At 36.6% G+C, this 17,972-nt stretch overlaps 1 protein-coding gene across 4 annotated transcripts in view; it reads right to left on the bottom strand.

Annotated features, from left to right (window-relative positions):
- Positions 1 to 17,972, bottom strand: part of PCNX1 (pecanex 1) — a 74,231-nt gene that overhangs the window by 22,973 nt on the left and 33,286 nt on the right. For 3 of the 4 annotated variants that reach the window (XM_088520430.1, XM_088520431.1, XM_088520433.1), the window contains 10 exons: positions 12,865 to 12,955; positions 11,052 to 11,109; positions 8,783 to 9,000; positions 7,780 to 7,933; positions 7,004 to 7,036; positions 5,822 to 5,993; positions 4,022 to 4,132; positions 3,470 to 3,561; positions 2,421 to 2,530; positions 806 to 911 (listed from right to left, as the gene is read on the bottom strand). In XM_088520430.1, coding sequence (XP_088376556.1) covers positions 806 to 911; positions 2,421 to 2,530; positions 3,470 to 3,561; positions 4,022 to 4,132; positions 5,822 to 5,993; positions 7,004 to 7,036; positions 7,780 to 7,933; positions 8,783 to 9,000; positions 11,052 to 11,109; positions 12,865 to 12,955 — 1,145 coding nt within the window. The remainder of the gene's footprint in view (positions 1 to 805; positions 912 to 2,420; positions 2,531 to 3,469; positions 3,562 to 4,021; positions 4,133 to 5,821; positions 5,994 to 7,003; positions 7,037 to 7,779; positions 7,934 to 8,782; positions 9,001 to 11,051; positions 11,110 to 12,864; positions 12,956 to 17,972) is intronic. The other variant, XM_088520432.1, reaches the window with a different exon arrangement.

The raw sequence follows: 17,972 nt of genomic DNA, 5'->3' as shown, positions 1-17,972 counted from the left end.
TAAAGATAAGGGATGAAGAACTCAACAAGAAATTCCAAGTCCTTTGGTCTTTCTCTCCTCCTCCTTAGCCAGGGCTATACAGTGAGAATAAAACAGTGCCACCATCTCCCATTCTAGGGAGGAAAGTTAACACCATTAGCAATTAAAACGTTAAGTACAGGCTAAAGTAAATACAGCAGGTTGTTTGCCCAGTAAGGTTTCCACCATTTTTATTTTTCTGTTCCGGAACAGAGCACATAAAGCCTTGCTCCCAACGACTAGAAATACTGAGCTTATACAGTCTTACCACCATTAATCTCTTCCACTTGTACTTCCACATAAAAGCAACTATCAGATTATCAACATGAGTTAAAAGAAGATTCTTAGTGAGCTCTGCTCAGCCCACTAGCAGCACAGGTTGAACAGTGGCACATGTAGAATACAGTGAGAACTGTATTGCCTGCAATGCACTCCCTCAGGTAAGGAGCTGAGCAGGAGTCTTTTATTCTGTTTTTCCTCCATAAGAGAGGGCATCCTCTTTCTCTTCCACACAAAGAGCAGCTCTTTCCCTTACAAAGATAATCTAAGTATTTGTTTTCAAGCAAATATTCTCACATATTATGGGTTATCTGAGAATGGGAAATACACTGCACTTAGGATTCCTAAAACAACTATCTTACTTATGCTCTCTGCTATCCTGCTCTCATCAGCACCATGACAATTAACAATTGTTGTGAACTGCATAATGTCTAGACTGATAGAGTACCAATAATGCACAGCAAATGCTTATATTAGAATACATAAATAAACAAAAAAGCCCACTTACCACAGAATTTCTAAGCTTTTCAGGTAAAGGATCTTTTACTTCAGACAGAGGATCCTCAGGGTTTTTCTCTTCGGAATTTGGAAAAAATTTTGATTGCACTAAAGAGCTTTTTTTAAAACAAACAAACAAAAAAAACCCTATCAGAAGCAGATCTTATTCAAACAGCAGTTTCTACAGTATCAATGGGGTAACTGCAAATGCTTAATTTTCACACATGAAACAAAGCCTTACTGCATAAACACATAACTTCATCCAAGCCCAAAATTTGCATTATTATTTGAATTAAACTAAGGAAATTTTGGTACTCTGATTTGTGTATTGTCAAACTTAACTGCAGTAGTATAGGTTTTTTTTTTTTTAAATTCATGAATAGACAATGTTGGTCTAACTGATATTTTCTCACCACACGTTACTCTAAACACTTATACCTAGGCTTTTAGAAAACTACATGCAGCACTGACAGGCATATATAAACACCTCACAGCCCTTCAATGCCTTTTTCCGACAATATCCCCTGTGTTACAGACATAAAATTGTGTATATACACACATACATATCTGTTTATATTTGTGTATTTATATATAGATTATTTTATAGCCTCAAAATGAACTGCAGAACAAAGCCCTGGATCTACAAAGGCAAAATACTGCAATGCTTAACTCTGACACATCCTGCTGACTCCTGGAATCCAAAGGCCAGACAAGCATCTATGATACAGTATTTGAACAGACATCCAAGGAAAAGGACCTTGTACGATCTGAGTATGAAGTCATCTAAATTAACTAGGAGGAGCAACATAAAAGTTTAGTTGCCTAACCTAGCCAAAGGTAAATGTCTCCCTTCTGCAAGGGGCACTCAGATAGCAACACTGATTTTCCTGTCCACTAAAAGGCCTCGGACTATCAAGGAGGTCACTGCTTATCAAGTTCACTCAGCACTGTGGCTAATTTTAAATCCAAGTTCCAACCTTTATCTAACCCTGATATGTGACTAAGCCATGACTGGCAATTTTGTGGGAGGCCTGTAAAAAAATACTGGAAGTATTGTTTGACACAAATAATTAACTGAATCAGAATTACCTTCATTAGATCAATGCTCTAACTCAGGTGGAAGATGAACATGAACACCTGTTTCCTCATGCTAAATGAGAGCTCCAGTCACCAAAACCACTGCATCCAGGAGCAGTCTATCTGAATTAGTACTTTATTAAGAACACAGGAGCAAAGTAAAAATATTGAAAAGCTCACACGTGGGCTTCAACATCCACTAGTGTTTCCAACAGCTCTCTAGATACAAAATGGCTAAAACACTCAGGGAGTTTAACACAAAGACACCAGCAGAGAGATACCAGCTGAGTGACAATTTTGAGACTATTAACATACATCATAAAGTCTGACTGAAGTGTAAGTTGACACAAGTAACAGAAAGGTTACAGTTAAATCAGAAACCAAGTCCAAAATTTGAGAATTCTCCCTGCTCTAGTTACTGGAAAAACACAGCACTATTTGATAATGCTGATGATTACCAGTTTCAATAGTACCTCTGATATCAAGGAATACTTTTCTCTTAAGACTTGCTCCTTGATTGGGAAGCAGCTACAAACCAAGACACTTACAAAAGCACAGAAGGGTCACTACTTTGTCTGCTGAGATGATATGATATGGCCACTAACAAGCCACAAAATATGGAGAAGAGAACTGGAATATGCTGCCCATCCCAAGAATCCTGGAGACAGAAATGAGATGTTAATAACTAGAAAATAGCGTACAACAAAGCGTACAACAGTTATCTGACATCCAAGAATTACAGATATGATAGTGTAAGAAAGGAAAAAATAACTTTACAACAAAAACATATCAGTAATTTAAATCTAAAAATATTATTCAGTATTTACTTACATTTACTACAGATCAGACCTTTAAGACAGTACCTATATTTCTTAATCATTAATTAGTCAATTTTCAAAACCATCGCGAGACTGACGGAGTAGGAAGAATATCCCGCATGCTTTGAAACCATAGCTCCTTAGTCCCCCAGTTGCATTTTTTGTCACTTTAAATATTGCCTGCTTTCTTATTCTTTTCTTTTTCTTTTTTTTTTTTTTTTTTTTAAATGGGCTGAATTCAGAGGTTTATTCAATTTTTGTCTCATATCCTGTACTGGACCAGCAAAGATAAGATGATGATTCTTTGCTAAAGCTTGTTTATCTTCGACTGGTATGTTTACAAAAGGCTAATGAGTTACACCCGTACGAAGCCACAGAACACTAATGATCTTCTGTGGGTGAAGGCAACATGGGAATATTTCCTCTCCAACACTTTTTCCTATCTATGACAGTGGAAAAGAGCCAGAATAAGTTGACTTTGAAGGAACTCTTACAATTAATTGTCAACTGAGCATATTTGATTTTGATATGTACATGAAACTGTCCATTAGCATATGCTTTAAATTGATTTCAATCATAGAGCTTTTAAAGGCAAAAGTCTGATTTGTCCCTGCTTTTTATCCTTCCATTTACACTAAAGCAAAACAAGTATAGGAATGTTCCAAATCAGAAGAGTACTTCTAAGTCACGTTTTTCATATCCAGGTATCTAAGATACAAGACTTAAGCAGAAAACAACCCCCAAATTTTCACATATACTAAGCCTGTAAGTGTGCTCACCTTCAGGGCACCATAGCACAGTCCATACAACAGTGCTACTGCCACAATACTACAGATAAAACTGTAAAGTGCTGCAAGCAGGCTTGTGGTAGCTGTAGATAATGGAAAGGACAATTCAACAATGCATAATTAGATTAGAATACAGAAGACTTCAGGTCATTGCAGAAAAATGACAACCCCCAGCTGCAAAATCCCTCCAATATAAAAATACCACCCACAGCAACTACCAGCATCTTCCCCTACATTGGGGGGGGGGGGGGGGAAGTAATTTATATTGCTTTACCTCCCCTACCCAAGAGTATTATCATGGAAATAGTTAACAGCTACAACACAGAAACAGAGGAAGAAATCATAATTTTGACAGACTTCCTGTAACTATATTCCTCAGTAATAAACAAACTTTAAAATAAGGTTAGCCTTCTGCATATAGAAGGTAGGAATATAAATTATATAAGCACTAAGTTTTTAAGCTATCCTATTAAACTGATCTGAAATCTGAAGGTTTTTGCCTAATCAAAAGGTTTTGTCACTGATGTGAAAAACCACACTCACCATTACCACCAAAGACATGAATATCCAACTGTTCACAGAGATACATCACAAACGTGTTCACCTGAGGCAGGAGACCAACGAAGAATACTATGGGGAAACATAGCGTAAACACTGCAGGAAGAAAAAAAAAAAAAACAAAAAGCTGTGAGAAATACAGTACTGTAGTGTACTCTTCAGGCCTCCTTCAAGTTCAAGGGCAACACACCACACCTAATTCAATAGCATTAAAGCTTTTCTATAATAAATTCTAAGGACAACAGGCATTATGCAAATCTATACTTTAACCTCTATATTTAGCCTAGCTAAGTCATTACCTCAACCAATAGTTATTTCTTACCTGGTGATTTTAATCATTACAATGATTTGGATGGCTGCAGTTCTGTATTATAAAATTTTAGCAAAAATCAGCTAAGGACTTCTACTAAGATTTGTATATGTTGTCCTTCATCATAACCAAGGCTCGATGTTCCTTGTAGCCTGCCTAGAGTTACATGAGCAAGATAACCCCAGCCCTGCTCATTTAAGAGGGGCTGGACACTTCACCCCAAGATTTTATGCTGCCAATATTGCCCAAAAGCCTTACCCGGATTTTCCCCACATCCGTTCTGAAAAGAATCTGTATTGTTCAGATCCAAATGTCAGATTTGGACATTTTTCAATGAAAAAAGGTTAACTCTGAGCCACTAAAATCACTAAAGAAAGACTACAATACTTACAACATAAATGCAAGCATTACTTCATTTTCATACAGAAAATGGTCTGTCCAAACTTGTGGATCAGGAAAATATTCCTTAAAGAAAAAAATCTGACTATCTGGGGAGCATTTTCTATAATCTGACTTGTAGCTTCAGTAACTAAAAGATAAAAATGGCTTAGGTAAAGAAACAGAAGTCTCAATTTTAAGTTTCTAACACTATGCCCACGGAGTGACTGGATATTAAAGGACAAATGGAAAAGATGCCTTAAAGATATCCTTAAGATTAGATCATGTATGAAGTCACTATAAGTACAAAATTAAATGGGAAAAAAAGATTCCACCTATTGTATGGGGTATGAAATTCTCAATGTTGTTAGAATCCCAAGTATTAACTTTCACAAAGCCTGAATCACTATTTGTTACTCATCAATTACTAACCAAAAAAAATAAAAAAGCCCCCAAAAAGTTTTTCTTTTTCTTGGACAAAAGGTTATCCAAGAATTGCAGTCAAACATTCACAACATTCAACTGTGGTATTCTTTTGCCCATAAATGTTTTGATACAGCTAAAAAGCTTCAAAGAAAAAGCAGGTGTGTTCAATCTAGCTTTTCTTTAAGGCAATTCAGTCTGGCTCTTCTATCGGCTCTGTACAAGTGAATATGGAGGAGGTTGTGCAGGATGATTTTTTTTTTCTTTTGAATTAGGCACTATTCTTCCTCAAATAGAATCAAAACACCTCATCCACAGCCCAAAGTTATACTTTTAGTATTATTGATAGGAGGCCTCCTCTGAAATACAGCATTAAATGAGATTTAATCTGTCTAAGCATATCTCAATTCTTGTGCCTCCACTGTTTTACCCAACTGCAAAATATAAAAAAGCTGCCTTAAAGGAGCTTCTGTTCAATTGTGACAGGACAGGTGCATACGCAGGGGAAAAAAAAATCCTATAAACACCAACAAACCCAAAGTTATTCCTCCCAAAGAAAACTAAACATTATAATTAGAAGGTGATAACACAAGCGCTTCAGAAATACACTGTAAATGCAAAACAATTCCATTGTGGTGAGGCAAATGGTTCAAATCCACAAGAGAGCCACTCACCTATAACTAAGTCCCTGGCTGAGAGCAACAGCAATGGGTTGGTGAAAGCCATTCCATACAACCTAAATCTTGTTGTAGATATGTTTCTGCTGCCATAATCCAACAGCCAAATAAGACCACAACATAAACAGAAATATACAGGCCTACTATAGGCTATGATACGGTTATGACCCTGTTGGGGGAGAAGAAACACACAAGAGACATTTGTTTTATTGTCAAAGGAAGAAGTTTTATTACCAGAAAAGTATTTCATAATTAGAGTTTAGTTTCTGTTCATCAGCTACATTCCCACATTGTGCTGCAATCCCAGCACAGCTTTAAGTTAAAAATCAACACCTTCAGTGTATTGCTTCTCAGTGCTATAAAAGCACGGAATTTGTGGCTTTTATGTAATGAATACGCAGCAGGTAGACTAAAGCTATGTTTACCCTATTCTCCTCTGAACTTCATTTTTCCTGCAATATTAAACACCAGAGGAAGCCCTGACTAGGCCTCATAAGCAAGAGAGAATACATTAATTTCAAAGAAACAGCAATTAAGCTTTATTGATCAGACACTGCTGCTGCTCAACGCTTTCATTATAACATGACTCATTATCTAAATTACTACAAATAACTTGCTGCAGAGAAATAGACTTGTCTAAACAAGTCACATCTTGTTTAGACATAAAAATATTTTGTCCCAACAATCTAGCAAATGCATAATAAAAATCCTGACACGTTGTTCAACACTATCGTATTAACCTTCCCATGCTCAAAGGTTAATGCTCATTAGAGTACTGTGGCAAATATTCAATGTGTTAAAAGAGGAAGAATAAGGCTGTGCCCCCACTTGGAACAACTGAAAGGGTAGTACAGAACATCCGTAAAGCGAGTTATAACATTAAGAATGTTTTTGAGCATAATTGCCTGAATACTAGAGTTTCACTAGCAAACCTATCATGACTCCATAGTGCAAGCTAGGCTCTGAACAGGAAGCCTACCATATACTAGATTCATGCAGAAACTGGATGCGAGGGAAGAGACCTCCATTCACTTCCCTCACTCAAACAGCATACACCTCTTGTGCCTGAAGTGGCAACTGAGAAGAGAAATCCAAAAGCTCAAACCAAGAAGCTCAGTTCTCTGCAGGGCAAGCCCTATATCCACAAGGTTACTGAAGAGGAAAGTGCTTATGACTTACGTGTCGAGGGGAAGAAGAATCTGGTTGAACGCTCTGAAACAAAAGGCAGAGAGAAAAATTATGCATCTTACAGATAAGCTCATCTACTCTCCTTTCCCCCCAGTTTATTAAAGCTTTTAATATCTAAAATAATTTTCTCAACTGATGACCCACAAAAAACCCACAATATATTCAAAGAATATGTCTACTGTTAAAGTTTTTAATCAAAACAAAGTTTCATCTACTTCAAATACCTAAAGTAAATATTTTAGACTTTTTTCCAAAAGATGAGCTACACATTCCAAGTTTAAATACAATTTTCATCCTACTAGTCTAACCATAATTACAAAAAAAAATCATTCTTATGTAAAAATACTGTTTACATATGCCTTACAAAAACATAAAGAGTTTTATTAAAATATGTTTAGATGCATATTTACTTAATAGGAATGTATTCAGGTAGATCCACTGAAGAACAATAAAGCTCCAGGTTTAGTTAACAGACTGTTTTCAGCCAGTAAGAATGTTTTTTCCCCCCTCTTCAGGGCAACAAAGTGCACAAGAACAACAAATAAAGGGTTGTGCAACAAACATATGCAGAACTATTGTAAGCAACCTTGCATGACCATCTGGCAAAGCATCCTGGAAGCTAAAGCTTTCTCATTTCATTGTAAACACACTCACAGGGTTCTCCTCAAAGTCCTAAATGGCAGGCAATATCCAAACATTTTAGAATATGAAGTTTGTTACACAAACAAATTATTTCTACTGAATAAAAAGATGGAAAATAAAAATACCTTCAACAGTGAGTACTGACAACTGGCTATTACCAGGCAGAACTGGAAGACCCAAATATCCTTGAAAAAGCCCTCTATAAGAAGTACAGAACCCAGAAATGCAACTAGAATAGCTAGGATGACAGCTAACACGTTTTCAAGGATCTCACGATTCCTGTATTAGGGGAGAAAACAAACAAACAGAAAAAAAACAAAAAACAAAAAAGAGATAGCATTAATAGCTAACTATGTTTAGGAAAAAAATGCAAGGAAGCAGCTAGGGTCAGATGTTAACAAATAAAATATACTGCTGGTAGCAAAGTAGTTAAGAATAAATTTGAACTTGCATAGGCTATATTAGCACACTGCCTATTAGCAAAGCTAGAGAAGAAACTACTGGGATTTCAATGACAGCTGAAAGCAATTAGTATCTTGTGGAACTGACCTTTGGGCAGCAGCACTGATAGTCTCAGAAATAATTTAAATACTCAGCTAGAATAAGCATGATCTGTAACATAAGGCTGTATTTAATTTCCACACAGGATGATTACAACCCCTTCCTCACCTTTACAGGTTGGAAAAACTTAATGCATAACTTAAGAAATAACCCATCATTCATGATTTTGTAATGCAGAAACAAAAATATTCCTTCCAATCTACACTAAAGTGGACTAAACAGTATTTGTGTGCCATACAGTACATTATCACTGAACAAAACACTTAACAGTACTTCTGTCTAGACAGGATCATTTCAAAGACTTCCAACAAATCTCTCTTTCTTGACAGTTCAAGATACTGGTTTTCTCACACAAAGTTGTTTTTTTTCCTCCTCTTTTTAGCATTGCTAGTAAGGAGAATAACTTGCATTATGTTAGAAAAAGCATCACTTTGTATTGTTCTTTCATCATCCAGAGTACAGTACTTACAGCTTTCTAAGAATATCTCTACCTATCTGTATTACTCCGCTTGGTTGCCATTTTTTAATCTTTACTTTCTAAAGTCTGGGAACATACAAGGATCTCACCTATCAAATAAAGCCAAAAGCGTTAATCTATCAAAATTGATGCTAATCCAAATCTTAGGCAGGATCCAAAAGCGATAGTACTGCTTGACTTTTTGCGCTGCTTCCTCTGGAGGCTGCATGGGGTCCTGCAGGTCAGGGCTCAGGTCAATGTCTTGCTGCTCCAGCAGATCTGTATCTATGGTTAGCAGCCTGTTCAGTCTGATCTGGGGAAGAGAAAGCTAAAGACAGATAGTATTAATAAAAGCCTATTTATGTTGTATCATTTTATCATACTAAATACTACTCTGAAAACAACAGTTAAAATTATTTCGCTTTGGTTTGAAGTGTTATATGTTAAGCACTGTTAGCTCCAAGGCTCCTACTTACTCTTTCTGCCCTGAAAGGGAACACCAGCAAGACTAATAGTTTGAACACAACATAATTGTTAAGTCTTCTAGCTTATTTCGAATGAAGTAAGAATCTAGGCAAATTACTCCATTTACTCTAGAAACTTTCTATCTGAAGATTTGTAAACTGGTATGTGAGCAGCAGCAACAAATCTTACAAGATGAACTACAGATGAACAAAAAACCCCGTCCAAGCCAATCAAGTATTCTATCACTGACAATAATTTCATATTTATTCTTCAATCAGTTATTATTTACCCTGTAGTTCTCTTGAGAACAATACTAATAATCACAAAAGACATAAGGAAAGCATTCGGAAGGTTTTAGAAAAATAGTTATTGAAGTATGCATGCCTGGTCTAATCCAGACAGATTTATAAAATCTCAGTAATAGGCTAAAAATCAACTTATTCAACTCCAATTTATTCTTAAGGAATACTACTATAAAAATGTTATTTAAGGAAAATTCCTTATAACGTTTTACAGCAAAGTAAGATTTAGGTACTCATGTTAGAAGTTTCAAAACTTTAGTTTTAAATTTAAAGATAACTGCAATAGGTATCAATTAAATTTTTAACCTTTCAACATTTTTTGTGGTTCTTTAAAACTGCAGTATACTGAAACTATGTAAAGAGAGCTTCTCCTTAAAAGCTGTCCTTGTAAAAAAAAATTATTAAAAGTATACAGTGAGTAGCATTCACTTTCTAAAGGCATTTAAAAATTCAAAAATACAGCAGCCTTCATTGCTGTGAGATATGTCAAAAATGATTTTTTGCAAAACTTTAAAACTTGTTTTCATAGCCCACACAATATCACCACGATGTACGATTCCTGACACTAAATATAAATTCAAATGGAAGTTCCCATTTAGGCACATGGGCTACATGGGCCTTCAGTCATCTTCTTCCATGCACCCAGGCTGATAAACCAACAGCACAGCACAGGCAATGCAGCCTCTCCCTCTCAATGATTTCCATCTCTTGGGGGAAAAAAAATATATATATATATACACACACACACACACACACCAGAGTTCCCCTAGCTAACACGCAGTGTGAGGAACTACATTATTGATAAAATGCATGGAAAGGCAATGGAAGAATTCTTGCTACTCTGCCAAGCACAGAATCAAAATTTTATTTCCCCTCTTGAGAGGTTATCATTGTTAACACTAAAAGCTTAATATGCTTTATTTTCTTAAAAACTGGGATCATTTGCAGGGTTACAGAGACACAGCAATATCTGACTTCCAGGTTACAGGCAGAGGTAAATTTGTATTTGACAGCAATTTAAAAGGCCAGAGACGATGGCCAAATCTGTATTTGATAGCAATTTAAAAGGCAATTATTTGAAGGATAAAGGCATGTAAGTCTCTGCCCCCTGCCCTCTTTCCTCCCCCCGCCCAGAACTGATTTCACAGGAATTAAACTTTGTGCAAGAAATCCCAATGAAAAGCTATTAAGTTCCTTTCAGAACAAATACCGATATTGTGTTTGGTCCAAACACTGCAGACCAAACCCACAACATTTATTCTTTTAACCACCTGCTGTGCACCTGCAGTGTCCAGGAACAAAACTCTGCCCAAAAACCCATCCGAATTCCCATTTCTGGAAACCTTTTATAGGATATCTCAGCACATCCAACTTCCACATAATTTAGATTCAAATCATCAAGCTTCAGGTCAGATAGAACCCTTTATATTTAAAAGTGCTTTGCAAAAGGAAGAAAAATGCATTTATGAAGACACTGCAAAATACGTAATTTATCTCATTTGAACAAAGGTAAAAAACCTCCAGAACAAACATCATAGAACAATTAATCAATACTATCAAAAAAAAGTCTTCTGATCTTTTTAATGCTTTAAAAATAAAATTTAAAACTTACTAGGTCATGTGGGTAAAAGCGAACTGAGGTAGAACTCGATACATGAGAGTCCGTGTCACTATAAGAACAGGGGAAAGACTTCAGATTATAAAACTACATTTGATTTTAAACAAGCCACTCTAATTTCCTGGTGCCCTATATCAATTTTGACTCCTTTTAAGTTTCAGCTTTAAAAATTAATCTTTTTTTTTCCCCCTCCTCTCCTCCTTCAATCACGTATTTTAACACAAGTATCCTCTTTTGTAAAAACCTCACACAACCAAGCAAGCAAAAACATCTTGACGTTGGGCTCATACGTTACTGCAGCTACAGAAGTTACAATAACTTGTGTAATTACAACAAAGCACGTAGCTTTTTATTCTTACTCGTGCTATAATTTTCTTAACACATAATTTGACCAGCTAGAGACCCCTTAGTTTAAGGGGAATTATTTCCATGGAAATAATTTGATTAGAAAAACCATTAAAAAAAAGTTAGTGACTAACATGTAGCCATGTACCACATATCTCTGGAATCATGTCTGCTGTCAGTTCACTAACAGTTTTTTTTAATTTTATACCATTTTTCCCAAAGTTTGAGAACTGCCAAAGATGTTGCACACTGGACACAAATATATTAGCGATCTGAATCTCAAATTACTAATGAAATTTGAAATTGAAATACTCTTAAATCTTCAGTAAAAGGAGCAGAGTTACTCCGCAGTTACCATTTCTTAGAGATAAGGACAAACATCTCTTGGCAAAGTCCATCTCTGGCCAGTGCTTTCTCCCCAGTCTTGGGCAGCTTTCAGCTGTGGACCTTTCCCTGTATATTAGGCAGCCCAGTTTAAACAACTTTCCTTCAGTTTCTTGTTGCAAGTGAAAAGTTGCTTCTGTCATCATTTTTATTTTACTGAACTTTAAATACTGTCTAGAAAAGCTGAGATCTCAGTACCTAGACGTGCCCAGCTCGCTCCCTGCACTGACCCGTGCGGCTTCACGGCAGCAGCCGTTAGCCAGGCCGGTGCCTGCGGCACACGCCGGCGCAGACGGAGCAGCAGCGGCTTCGTGCAAGGAGCAGAGCTGGGTGCAGAGCTGGGTGCGGGTGTCCAGCTCTGCAAGAGGCACTTGCACCCATTCACGGGAAGGACTCTAAGGTGGGCGTTTTAAAATACACCACTCCTAAGTTCGGGAGCTATTCCACCAACACGTGGCGGGGCTTAGCAGAAGCTAGCACAATATAATAGCTTCAGGGTAATTCTGTGTATCGCAGTGAGCAGATTTTGGGGCTATTTTCTTCCTCCTGTCCCTTCAAAGGAAGGGCATCTTTCCAAAAGCAGAGGAACTGTCAAGTATCTAGCTAGCTACTTAGACTAGAAGTTGAATTTTAACCTCAGGTGTGTTAACTTTTGTTAACCCTGTATCATTTCAGACCATCTATAAACTTGAAAACAAATTTATCAGGTTTACATTCAATTCATAATTGGAGGTTAATTTGTAATAAGTATGACTAATTGCGCCTTCCCTTCCCAAAACTCAAGTAATTAAGACAGACCTCCTGTAAGCCAATCAGAAATGGATTTGTAAAGTTTCCAATATGGACATTTATTACTTTAACAAATATTAGTCTACATTTTCCAAGATTTTTCTGAGGAGATTTATCCATTTAATGTAATTTTCTAATAAAAAGTTAGACTTTAAGTAAAAATTTACAGATATTTTACACACAAAAAATGTGCTTTCTGTAGTCCATAATAAATGGCCTCTTAAAATTAAAACCAGAGTTTTTGTTGCAGTAAGACAACAATCATCACTGTTGACTGGCCTTCACACACCAGATGTTGGATGCTCTTCTTGCGGCTGGCTCAAAGTTCACAAGTGACATGTCGCAGCCCCCTGTCTCGTAGAGCGTAGAACTGAACTTACCTGTCAAAGAAAAGGCCAAGAACCGGGTCAAAATTCCATAGCATTTTATCCCACGGGCACTAGCTTCTATACATTAACTTAATGATACAAGTTTAAATACCTAAACTTATGTCAGTCAGAATATAAAATAGGATAACACATTAGTATGTTACCAGCAGAGTAAGAACTTGGTTCTTTCATAACAGTTGGCAACATATACATTAAATTGCAACACCAAAGTTTTATGACTTCCTATTTACAAAAATATCATTAATGCAACAAACACAAGAGTTTTTTTTTAAAAAAAAAAAAAAAAAAGAGAGAGAGAGAATAAGGAAGCAAATAGCTTGCAAGGACCAATTGCTTCAGTGCTTTCCCCTCACTACATAGCCATCAGGAATCATTCCCTGTGAGCATTCAGGAACCATGGCATTTAGCTATAGCAGAGATGCCTCAAGGCTCCAGTTTAAAAACTTATTAAAAAGGCACATTTCTACTTGCAAAGAACCAGAGTCAAAGAAGCCACCAGAGATACTTCATTAGTTCTCTGGAGAATGTCAAGAGGCAACCAGTGATTGAGTCTTCAAACCAGAAGAAAACTTTAAGAACTGAAGTGTGCAAAACCATTTGAAGTTATTGAAAATTCATTAAGCATACACCTTCCTATACTTGTTGTTAAGAACAAGCAGCAGACTTTAAAGCTGAAGCTTTTTTACCCAAAATGCCCAACTTCTGCACTGCTTCTAGCTCAAAACTTTCAAGCCAGGATAGAAGATTAAGTGTTTTAAACTGTTCTTATACAAAAGAAAAAGCCAAAATCAGAGCATCAAAAGCAAAAATTGAAACACTTCTCAGCTGCTTGTCCTAGAGTTCCCTTTCTCCTTGAGCTGATACAGGATAAGTGCTTCCCCTTTCCTATCTATCAGAGTACAGCCTTTTCTTCCCTCCCCTCTTCTCTCTCCTTCTCCTTTCTGTCTCCTACTCCAACTTCTCTTCAGTTCCTCAAGAAACCAAGTTCCCTTTAGAGCTATTTTAAAAGGAGGAGACCAAGAAATGCAACTGGATAGATGAAGGAGAAAAAAAAAAATCAGTGAAACTACTAATACCATGAAAATATCCTCATTAGACTTCCCAAGACCAACCAGATGCATGTGCTAAGAAAGAAAAGACTATGCTGACAAGCCAGCTATATATTTTAAGAGTAATGGACAGCATGCATCAGAATTCAGGTTGGTAACAGTCTTCCCTCAATATTTAATTATATCTACTGGAAACAAGTAGAATATTCACTCATTAGAATTATAGAATAGTTAAGCTCCTAAAGGACACCCTTCAGTTAAGCAACCCTTGGTTAGCAGTGTAACAGGCATTACTAAAGGAAAGTTTTAAATTTAAACTAGCACACTGCTTAGCAATCTTCAGCACCACAACTAAATCTCAGAGATGCATTTCACAAATGCATCAGTTTTTATCAAGTAAATTTTAACAAATATATAGTGAATAATATACTTCATGTTCTACTGTGGACAAAATTATTTCCCACTTATTTATTAGGGGAAAAAATCCTTCAAGTAATCAGTTCTTAAAAGAAACAAGCAAATTTGGGATACCTTAAGTTCTTTAAAGCTTTTATATAGCTCAAATGAGATCCTGGCAAGGAAATTTTAATTTTTAAATTATGGAAGTGATCATCTCAGAAATCAGAACATCCTACTAAAAAAAAAAAAAAAAAAAAAAAAAAAAAAAAAAAAAAAAACCAACCAAACAAAAACTTCTCCTTCTCCTAGACTGAGATAATGTATCAGATGAATGTCTCGAAGTTTACTGAACTGTGCTACATAATGTGAGCATCTGAGAAGTATGGAAAACAAAAATCAGCATAATTCCACATTAGGAAATACCTACAGCTTCCTCACACCCAATTTGTCTTGAAGTCTACTACAAATTTCTATATTTGCATTGTTGATTTAAGTACCGCATAACTGTGGTGGAATAAAATATACCTGGTAAAGAGAGATGTATTAAATGATTTCAACAGATGAAACAGTGTCACATGAACTTCAAAGCCAACTCTACTTTTGCCATGCTTGCATATATTGCACTGCTAAATCCAGATTACAACCTCATCCTGACCCAGCAAGAGAAAGATGAACAAATGGACCCGTTTCAAAGAATCCAAAGCCTCACCATTGAGCCCAAAGACAGTGTAATGGTTCACACACACTGTACAAACTGGCCTTTTACAGCTTTGAGAATCAATGAAACCAGACTGAGGAGCTTACACAGATAAAGCCTGAAAGGCATTTCAGTGACTTGCATCCAACTAAAATGGAGTTTATGTATGTTACTAACAGCTGAAGCTGCAGCATCATTGGTGCAATACATTCCTACTCACTGCAGTACTTCTTTAAAACCCCGTCAGGACAACCAGTGAAGTCATAAGAATTTAAGAGACTAATGTGCAAGGAAATATTTTCAAAGGTCAAAGAAGTTTCTTTTTAGCTGCAGCAGTCAAGCTTACGTAATTGGGAGTCTGGATACTTCCTAGATGCTTATTTTTAAGTTGTTCTTCATACAAAACTCCACGGTAAGAAATCCCACAAATTGCAACATGGATATTTTTGATAGAAACTACAGGAAGCAAGTATCTTTTACCTGTACCTTTGAAAATACTCCCCCATCCAAGCTAAATAAGACATGGATTAAAGCACGGTTTTGAAAAGACACGGATGAACTGATACAGAATTTTAGTTTTAAATATATACACAGGTTAATTCGATTAAAATTTAGAGGCAATATGGGAAATTTTAATTGTCAACAGGAAAATCTAAAAAGCTTCGTAAATACATAAATCAGATATCACTCGCGTATGATACAGGCAGACATAGAGTAATAGTATTGCAGAGCTTCAAATAACTAGATCTCTAATCACAAGAGCAGTTGCACATTCTATCATTAAAATGTCAACCAGCTGAGAATAAGAGGTTGTCATTTCATCCCAGTTTCAGAAACTAGGCATCTGCTCTAATAGTTCAGACTCCAAGTACTGAATTATTTCCCAAATTGCAATTTGGGAATTACCCAAGAAATAGGTATTGGTGAGAATAAAAGGTTATCAGAGCTGGCAGACTATGCTCCCAAGACTATAATTCAATGACCTGTTGCCCCCCATCCCATTTCTCTGGATTCATCTGGAGATCATACTAATCCTGCCCATCATACACTATGGCATCCAATCTGTCACTGTCCTGTGTTTCTACCATTATTTTCTTCACTTACTGCTCCCCACAAACCTTCTTTTTCCACCCTTTCATGTTCTCCCCTTCTTATCCCTCATGAAGCAAGAGTAAGTTCTAAATCTCTCTCTACTTCAGGTTTGTAAGGCTCAAGATAAGACCTCAAGGTACCTCTTCTTTTCGGGGCAGGACATTGCCCAGTAAGTCTTCAACATGACGACTACACAGTCACCAATTCTTCAAGATGACATGGTCACTATCGGGCAACTGTTCTTGCTAAGAAGCTTCACTCCTTTGAAAGCTATGGCTGAAGGGTTAGTAGCTCAGGACAAGTGTTAATAGCTCAAATTTACAACCTCTACTGGGAAGCTGCTTACAGTTTAGTCATGCTTCCCACTAATCCACACTTTACCTTCCTTACAGGAAGGATCAGAGACTAGATATAATCCAGTAAGGTTCACTCTTCATATAAGCCACAGAAGACAGACATGAATCTTCAAATTAAAACGCTGCCTGTTTTCCTAAGAGTTGCAGTTTGACATCAACATATTAGTGGAAAGAAGGCAAAAGCAGATGTTATACTTGTACACTGAAAAAGGAATATGGTATTTTTCATGTACATTAACACAAGCTCTGTTCATCTTCCAAAGGAACTGGGGAAAAAAGCTAATAGGATTTGAGTAAGATGGAGAAAAAAGAGAGGAGGAAGAAAATTGTTTTATCTGCATGGCTTTAACAGCAGCCTAACAGTTACAATAAAAACAAAAAAATAGTAGCCTTTCATTCTATTGTAATTTAGAACAACAGAGCAAAAACAATAACCTGCAGACTGGTCCGCCACTAAACATACAACACATTGAGAACACATTTGTTCACACCATTGAACTTTGGGAAGCCTGCAAGAAAATGAAATTTTCTAAAATAAATAAGAACAGGGAGAGGTGGTCAATCTTGCCTATACTAACAGCTTTCATTCAAGAAAGGTTTCCAAACAGATGTTTCTAGCTCCTAAAGAGCTTTAAGTCAAGAATAAATCTCTACTGCACATTAGATTTTCAGCTGAGCACATCCCAGTAGCTTTGTGTCTCACTGGCAATGCACCACCCCTTTCTGCTGTAAGCACCATAAGCAGTCTCAGAAGAATTTGCTTTTAAGAAGTCCTGAGCCTCAGCATGCCTGAAGAAAGGTATTCTTCCATAGCTCAGAAACACATAACCCTAAATCTTGATTTTTCTGTCTAGAAACTACTGCTAGAACCACAGGCTGTAAAGCAAAACAGAAAGATAAGCGTGCATTTCCCACATTTGTAGTTAATTTTATAATACTTATCACAGAATGTCTTTTTTTTTTTTTTTTTTTTTAAATATTGCAACTAGAAGGTACCGTTTGGTAAACGAGTTACAATTACTTTTGTATTTTAAGGGGCACCACAGCTTGCAATTCTTGAAGTTTTCCTCACTGGCACAGTTGGATTATATTCATTTACCTTTAAAAATAGTGTTTAGCAGAAGTGTTTTTATCAGTGATGTGAGCTAACCTGCAGTTTATACAACTCCATATACAGCTGATAGCTGCCCAAAATACTGTGTCAGTACTGAACATCAGGTCTAAAGACAGCCATGTTAATATTTTAAGCAGCACTTCTATGTTAATGCCAGAAGTCATAAACAATTTAGGTCACGTATGGATTACTGCAAACACCCTGCCAGGAATTTTTCTATATCTACCCCTACTTTAGTGGGTCACATAAGTCAGTCACAACCATCTTAACTTCCCTCTCCATAGTGATTTTATTGACTGCA

Source organism: Tinamus guttatus, unplaced genomic scaffold (assembly GCF_059628265.1).
Source record: "Tinamus guttatus ecotype Peru unplaced genomic scaffold, ASM5962826v1 Tinamus_guttatus_pri_ptg000089l, whole genome shotgun sequence".
NCBI lineage: Eukaryota > Metazoa > Chordata > Aves > Tinamiformes > Tinamidae > Tinamus > Tinamus guttatus.
Note: the sequence above shows the minus strand (reverse complement) of the source record. Positions and strands in the feature narration are given on the sequence as shown.